This window comes from Python bivittatus, unplaced genomic scaffold (assembly GCF_059951505.1).
Source record: "Python bivittatus isolate LINGU-HERP-01145 unplaced genomic scaffold, Pbiv_v1 ctg000980_np1212, whole genome shotgun sequence".
NCBI classification, from domain to species: domain Eukaryota; kingdom Metazoa; phylum Chordata; class Lepidosauria; order Squamata; family Pythonidae; genus Python; species Python bivittatus.
This window is the reverse complement of record NW_028277125.1, coordinates 56,986,806-56,995,481: the sequence shown is the minus strand read 5'-3', so window position 1 is coordinate 56,995,481 and position 8,676 is coordinate 56,986,806. Positions and strand designations below refer to the sequence as shown.

The 8,676-nt window shown below is 36.5% G+C and overlaps 1 protein-coding gene across 2 annotated transcripts in view; it reads right to left on the bottom strand.

Annotated features, from left to right (window-relative positions):
* Window positions 1-1,688: 1,688 nt before the first annotated feature.
* SEC23IP (SEC23 interacting protein) overlaps window positions 1,689-8,676 on the bottom strand; it is a 43,691-nt gene continuing 36,703 nt past the window's right edge. For both annotated transcript variants that reach the window (XM_025174530.2, XM_007440420.4), the window contains exons 18-19: window positions 7,096-7,204; window positions 1,689-3,496 (exon numbers count right to left, since the gene is read on the bottom strand). In XM_025174530.2, the coding sequence (XP_025030298.2) occupies window positions 7,123-7,204 (82 nt within the window). In that variant the 3' untranslated portion in view covers window positions 1,689-3,496; window positions 7,096-7,122. The remainder of the gene's footprint in view (window positions 3,497-7,095; window positions 7,205-8,676) is intronic.

The window sequence follows — 8,676 nt, the reverse complement described above, 5'->3', positions numbered from 1 at the left end:
TCTACATCACCTTAAGAGGAACATTAAGGAGGTTGCTAGGCCTCCCTTAGGCATGAAAACTGACTGGGTAACTTTGGGCCAGTCACTCTCTCAAAGCCCAACCCACCTCACAGGATTGTTGTTGTAGGGAAAACAGGAAGCAGGGATATTAGGTATGTTTACCACCTTGAGTTATATAAAAAAGATGGGAGGAGGAGGAGGAGAAGGAAGCACTAAGTCTTCGCATTAATACAGCTTACTGGCCTGCACAAAACTGTTATGTATGGCCCCTTGTAAAATTGTCCTGATTTCAGACAAGAGAACACAAAGAAAAAAGCTAAACTGAACAGAACAGGAATTTTAATCTCAATACTAAAATTTCAAAAAATAACAAGAGATACTCATAAACTATTGATGTAGTCATTAAAGCATTAATTTGCTACAGTGATAGGAACCTTTGCCAAGATCAGGCTGTTTTATAAAGCACACAAAAATAGCATGGACAGTGACAACAACAAAAAAAGGTAAAAAAAAAAAAAAAAAAGTAAAGAGGGAATGAAACCATAAGTCAGGTTCTTCATACACCTCAAGAACCTGACTTATGGTTTCATTATGTGTTAGATTAACTCGAAGTATAATTACAGAATGGAATGTGAAGGACCTGAAGTTTATTGACAGTATGGTTTACTCCATAAAAGTAAAGTTGTACATAACTCAACAGAAAAAAAGAAACAAACATCATTGTAGATACATTTGAGAAAATGACAGGTCTACTTCCAGCTCTAAGAGCCCAATCAGGGGACTATTTAGCTGCAGGCTTATCTAACTACAGCAGCAACCATTGTAATTTCTAAAATGCTCTGGGTATAAAATTGCTACAAGGATTTGCGAAGAATCCACTGCTACTGCATGCAGATAAGGTCCCAGCTGGTAGCCTATGGCTACAGTGCCAATAACAGCCTGGCAACCACTTAACAGCACCAAAAGCTGATGCTGGTTTGACCATTCCTGATTCTTTTTGGAATTTATTCCTCTTTTCTGCAGGAAAACACATAAAACAGCATAGATCAGTAGTCCTCGCACTGCTGTCAATCTTACCGGGCTGAGGAAAGAAAATGCTTATAGCTGCTACTTCCACATTTTTCTCTGGTTGGTGAAATGCAGCAGAGCGCTTTGGCTGATCTTATACATATGTGCTTTCTCTCCCTTTGTGAAAGAAAAAGCTAATGCAAAGTTATAAACTTATCATTGGCTTCTAATTTTTAAAACTGTAATCTTAGCTTGGATGCATGTTGCTTATATATTATTGAAGCTTCTGCCACAAATTAAAACCCAACTATTAAATAAAACATATAAGAAAGGAGAGCAGTAACATGATAATGTGCACTGCAGGTAGGTGTCAAAATTTCTTCAAATTAATGTGAAGTAAAGCAGTCAGTATTGAGATTATACTTTAGATATCTACCTCTCCATCACCCAGACCAAATGTATAATTCGTAACAAATTAAAATTTATCCATCTATTGAGATGAATAAAGCATACAGCACACTTGTAGAAATTAAAATGTCTTGATGAATTTAAAATATTCAAGACCAAACATAAATTCTATAGTCTATGCAAACATCCAAAAACAGTTTAATCAGGTTTGCACTATTTATTTCCATGGCAATAAACAATGCACAACAAAAAACAAAGCAAACTTCTTTAAATTAAATGTGATAATAAATACTTCTGTATTTTTCACAGTGGCAATCATTACATTTATTTTACCTGACTTTACATTTTCACTTCAGCAAACTCTATATACACAATACTGTTGTTGATTCTTGAAAACCTTTGCGTGTCTTTCCTTCCTTGGTATGTGACCAGAATGACTGGGAATGTGATCTGAATACCAAATTTATGATCCTGAAACCTGTTTAGAACAGTGTTTCTCAACCTCAGCAACTTTTAAGATGTGTGGACTCCAATTCCCAGAATTCTGGGAGTCAAAGTCCACATACCTTAAAGCTGCTGAGGTTGAGAAACACTGGTTTAGAGACAAGTTTAATCTGGGTAATATTGCAGGGCTTCTCCAGTTGTTGTTTTATGACTAGAAGCTGCTTCATTTGCTATTTCTGTGACAGAATGTATTCCAGTTTAATGAGAAACATGTTAAATTTCATTTATGACAAACAGCATAGCAAGTACTTAGAATAAGAAAAAACAAATCTCTTGCTTTCAGAAATAAGATCAGAATCACCAAAAGAAGCATAAAAACTTTCTACAAAGCTCACTAATATCACAGTTCTTAAAGATATATAAAATAACTATGTGATAATATACTACAATGAATTTACTTCTGTTAATTTAAAAATATACAAGCTTTTTAATTGCATAGACCATACAACAGGCAGAAGATGATCAAGTTACATGTCTCACCTATTTTGGATCTTCTTCTCAAGAACTAACATAATGTCCATTTCAGGATAAATACTAACACCACCCCCTGCACCCAGGCCAAATCATATTATTGAAAAATACTACTAAACTAAAATAATCCACAGCAAGTAACCATTACAATATCACTTTAATGAAACATTGCTTAATATGCAGGGGGAAAAAATCAGAAGTGATAATGGAAAATAAGCTTCAGAAGTCCAGTGTTGATAAATTTATTTATGAAACTCTCAGATATTTCACTATGGAAACAAGGCAAGTGCTCTTGGCAATGTCAAGACACTAACTAAATTTGATCTTCAAAACACTCCTCCATCCCAGGGCCATTAATGCATATATTTCCATGTTTAGTCCTCAAATCACATATAGATACATGTATCCTACCATGATCATCAATGCCAAACCAAATTTAGCTCATTGTTCTCTACTCAATATGCAGACAGAAAAGCAAGAAGTACAAGTGCTGAATTAGTTTACAGCAATTTTCTATATAACCTAGAGTAAAAGTTCATGTCACAAAAATAAAAAAACACTTCTTTCGGAGGCTCAGACTTTTATAAAAATGTAATGGTAAGCCTGCTGTTGTATGAAATTGATTCCAATTATTTATTTTGCAAATTCAGTGGTTGATGTAAATGTGTAAGTAAACAAGTCTGATGTTAAGTTTACATTTTTAAAGAAATGGGACCAATGCATTTCTTAAATAAAAAAAAGTATTATTGCTATTTACCACAAAGATATTATTTTAAAAAATACAGTCCTGATCAAAAACACAGGCCTGATAAACCTATGAACCAAGACAGATTAGAAATATTAATTTGCATGCCATACATTTTTTTAAAGATCATTTAAGTTTGGCAAAAATGCCCCATATGATTCAAGGCTAGGAAAACCATATATATGCTCTAAGGAATAAATCAGGTTTTTTTCCACACCCAATGTTTCTTTTTAAAATGACACAAAAAGGTAGTTTAGAAACTGAAGGCTGCAGACTGAAACCACTTCTGTCATCTATGGATTGGAATTGGTGTCGTTTTCTTCAAAGGCTGTTGGCAAGCCAGAACAAAGATGAGAAATGCTGAAAAAAAGGAAGAGAGGAGGGGTAAGCTACGGAAAACTTTGTTAACTGCAATCACAGTTGCCAAGAAATGTAAAAATATCATTGAAAATATATAGGAACGTCTCTATCCATTTCATTTCTACTAGGACTTTTTTATGTGAGTGAGAAAAAACAAGATAAGATATAATCCTGTGCATAATTACAATGTCTTTAGCGGTAATCATCTTAATCTCTTATAGTTGTCTTATTGTTATTACCATAAGATTTTCTAAAAGGATAGATATATAAATCTGAACCCATCCCACCAAATAAAATTTGCACAATAGCCACTCACAAAAATATTTTCAATCAGATTTAGAAGCTCTGAAAATTCACAACTCAGTGTAAATTCAAACTAAACATAAAACAGTAGCTATTTGTACAAATTTATTTATTTTTAGTAGTCACGTTTGTAGGCCACCCACTGTGGGCAGCATACAAATTTAAAACATAAAAACACGAACCCTAGCCCTAAAGATGGCCTAATTAGGCAAACACCAAAAGAATAACACCTCCCCACCCACCCTAAAATACTGAAATACTCTAAAATATTCTTCTGACAGAATTCTACACTTAACTTCACAGAGATAGTTTATTCAAGTATTCAATGGTGTAGCTTAAGATACATAGAAAGGACCTATTTGCTTTTTGCTTCTATTAAAATCAAAAACACTTAAAGTTGGATTAAGTCATTTATACAATGTATTGAAGCAGATCCAGAGGCAATGATAGTCTCGTTCCCATTCTGTTATGGAAGCCAGTAAAAATCTCAACCTAATCTTCCCTCTGGAACTTCAATTTTGTTACATGTGATAAGTCCCATGGGTTGCATATTAGTTAGTAATTGACTGAATAAAAGTTTTCTAGGAATTCTGCATATTTGTCTCAAAAATAGGACTTTTCATGCGTAACCAAGTAGATATGTTTCTCCTTAAAGAAACATCAGTGGATGCACTAAATGTGATACCTGAATGATGGAAGTAGTATGTATTGAGGCAAAGAAGGAAAATTGTATTGGGAAATGGGAAGTGTGCACAAACCCCATCTTTCTAATGGCCAGCTGAACTGCCTCTGGAAACAGAGCTATAGATAGCTTTCAAGAATTGTTCACAGACTGTGTCATTCTGGTGGACTGGATCATGCCCCAGGTATAAATTCCGTTCTGTTGCACTACTGAAGTAATGTACCATATTAGAAAGAGTATTTCTAAAAAAGCAGGTAAGATATAATACTATTTTTCAAGCAGAAGCTACTGCATAATAAACATACAGAATGTACTTTTATGATTGAAAAAATTCAATAAAATCACAGAATTTGAATGTTCCCGTCACATTTTGGCTAATACACTTCTATGAACTCTCTAGACAATGGTTCAAGTGGCAGTTGCAGGGGTATTTTCACCCACTGTCATTTGTGCAGATGGCTCATTTGGGAAGTTTACATTTATGTTAAGAGTCTCTATAGTGCTGAAGATTAGAGGCATTTATCTGCATATTTTAAACAAAGCTTCTCTCAACAAGCAAAGCATGAATATGTCATGAAGCAGCATGATATGAGCAAATTGTTTAGTAAACTCTGGGAGTAATTGGAATAATTTCTACTGTTGTATATTATTTACTATAATTGCAACAGGTTGTCTGTGTGCACATGGGAAAAACTACTTAAAACAAAGAGTGATAAATATTTCACATACAGTATATTGTTCCCAAAATATGTTAAGGGAAATGGTCAGAGGTACCTAATTCAGAAGTATATAACAAATTCCTCATACGAGTTAAAATGATTTAAGCCAAAGAAAGCACATCCATTCCTCAACTAAGCTCTTGCATTATATATTTTTCTAGTCAAAAAATGTTACTATAACATCCGAACATCAGGCTGAAGGTAGATCAGCTGAAATTGTTGGCAGTTCATAGAATATACTTTAAACTGAGATCAGTGTTTCGGAAATTGATCCTATAAAGATAGCTAAATATGTCTTATTTGTTTTCCTTTTGATTTCCCTCATTTAAAGTGATTTAAAAAAAGATAATTTCTTTCTTTCCTAGTAAGTATGCATATGTGCTAACAGAAGCATGTTTGCAAACTGCTAAAAGATGAAGAACACAGAATTAGTCCTATCCATTATATGCTTAAGTTATACATTTTATATTAATAAGCAGAATCCCTTCATTTGCTCAGGGTCTCATCATAACTTAAGAATCATGGGCCTATCAAACTGGAAAACATTTCAAAAATGCAAAATTTGATATCATAATGTTTATAAGCAGAAGAGGGATTTCATCATCAACGCTAAAAATTATTCTGACATGACATTAGGTATCTTTAATGAAGCTAACCACAAAGAGGAGACATAAGAGTTCCAACTTCAATATTATCAAGAAAACTAGAAACATAAGTATTTCAAATGTTCCAATCTGCTTGGACTATGCAATGTGACTAGTTGATGTTATTTGTTTGTGCCATAATCACAGAGAATGAAAAAAGGCTTACGTTATCATGCTCGTCAAACTTACTGGGACAAAGGGAAAATTTTAAAAATTAGGGCTTTTATAACATTTAAGGTCTCAAAAGTAATCCAAATCGCCATAGGGGAAAGTTCTTAAATGAAACATACAGTCCTCGGGTTACAATGGCAATTGGGACCGTAATTTTCATTGCTAAGCAATGCGGTCGTAAAGTGCGACAGCACATGACCACATCTTTTACCAACAGCAATCCCAGCAGTCCCAGTTGCCATTGTAACCCCAGGACCATGCAGATCATTAAGCAAGGACCTCATGTGACTGCACTGTGGGAAGAGGGGGAAGTCCCAGGCAAGCAAGCTGGCAGCTGAGAGCTATGGGCGGGTGGGCAGGTGCCACAGGCCTGCGCTACAAAGCACAGATTGGTATGCAGGTACCATGGGCAGGCACTACAGAGGGCAGGCAGGTGAGTGGGTGCCGTGGGCTTATGGGCTAAAGGTGGTAGGAGTAACTTATGACCTTGACTTTGCTTGTGGAAAGCCAGCAGGGAAGTTCGCAAATGGTGATCATGTGATCATAGGACGCTGTGACCGTCGTAAGTGCAAGCTGGTTGCCAAGCACTAGAATCACAATCACATGACCGTGGGGACACTGCAATGGCCATATCTTCAAAGACCAACCATAAGTCCCCCTTGTTCAGCACTATCATAACTTTGAACGATTGCTGAACCCAAAGACCACCTATATACAAAGTGATACAAATATATTTCAAGCATGCTAGCACCTCTTTACCAAGGGAAACACTGATTTCTTTCAATCCTTTCTTTCAGACATCAAGACAATCCTTTTCAGTTGTACCTCAAGGTACTATTATACTGGCAAAAGACATTCTGCTGAAGGATGCTGTTCTTTCTTTCCCTGATTTCCACAAGCACCTTCAAAACCCACACTGAAGTTAACAGATCCTCCAAAGGAGAAACCTAAAGGGGACAGGACAGCAAAGCAAAGTAGCAGGCTGCTTATGTAACTGGCTGACGCCAATGATTTTCTTGTTTTACAAGGGGTTCTGAACTCTTTAAGAAATAATGTTGTGTTCTATTAGGAATTACTTACACATTTTGGATTACAGGTGTTCTGATATCAATGTTGTGGTTGTTCAGGATAAACATTCATAGTTCTATAGATTTCTTTTAGAAGAAGTAAAGCAGTATCTTCTGATTCCCTGCAGATTAAAAAAAAATACTAATTTCCAGTGAATTGCCTAATTGGAACAATCTTATTCTATTCTGTAATGCAGCGGAGGCAAATACCTAACTATGCAAACTTACTGATTGAAAAATTGCTATCCTGATGCTTTTTTCTTTGACTGCTTTTCAAATTAATTTCTTCCACATGCCTCAAACATATGTCTCTCATCAACCTCATCATAGTTTACTTAAATTATTTAACCCTTCAGCTCTAAGCTCTTCACATCAATATGCAAAACACAGTACCCCAACCATCTTGATACATATTTTCCTTTATTTTACTCCCTATATTTCCTTCAGCTCTTGTATCTCATTTTACTGCCCTGTTTCTTTATTCCATCAGACAACTTCTGATTTTGGACTTAACTTTGACCATGACTAAAACTTACATCTTCTTTCAGCCGGCTGGTCTACAAGCATTCTATTGCTGGCAGCTTAAGTTCCTCAACAAGTTAAATATCTTTTAAATCCCATAACATCACATTAGCAATTTCTAAGACCTCCCACAGTTAGAATAAAAGTGGTTTCCTGGATGTATTCCATATGTTTTATGAGTGAAATATAACTTTTACACTTGTTTTACATTTTTGGTCAGGTAACATTTATAGATTTGATTGTAACTCTAGATAATGGGTATTAATGTTGTCCTGAACAATATTAGAAGGAAGAATCCAATGCTAATAGAACTGGGGACAGACTATTATTGCTGTTATATTATTAAATCTTATATTCCAACTTTCTATTACTGTAACCTCAGATAGAAAGCTCAGGTAGAATCTGCCTGCCCAACATACAGGTAATCCTTACTTAACAATCACAGTTGGGACTGGAATTTAGGTCACTAAGCAATGCAGTTGTTAAGCAAATTATCACGTGACTGCTTTGCTTACTGACTGCAATCCTGGCAGTCCTGGTTGCCATTGTTAAGTGAATGCCCCGGTCGTTAGCCAAGGCAACTTCCTGCCTGCTTCCCACAATCAAGTCAGCAGGAAGTTGCAAGCCCCAAGTGCTGCCAGGTGAGGGAGCGAGGAAGTGCATGGGGCGGTGTGGGAGGGTCAGTGAGGGTGCGCAGTGGTGCAGTGTGGGTCAGGTGCAACGAGGGCCTCAGAACCACTTGGATTTTTAGCCCCAGATTCGAGAGGCTTCTGAAGCCTCTCCACTCCAGGGCTGAAAATCTTGCTTGGGTTTTGGCATAGAGCTTTTTCAGCCAGCCACCAGAGTTGAGAGGGAGTTCTCTCGGCAGGCAGCAGCAGCTTGCAATTCCCAAGCTGCTGCCCTGTGATCATGTGATCGCCATTTTCAATCTTCCCTGCCAGCTTCCCCAGAAGGTCAATGGGGAAGCCAGCAGGTAAAGTCGCAAGCCACTGCTGCCTACAGACAGGACTTCCTCTCGACTCTGGGTCTGGCTGAAAAAGCTCCACGCCAAAATTCTGCTTGGATTTTGGCA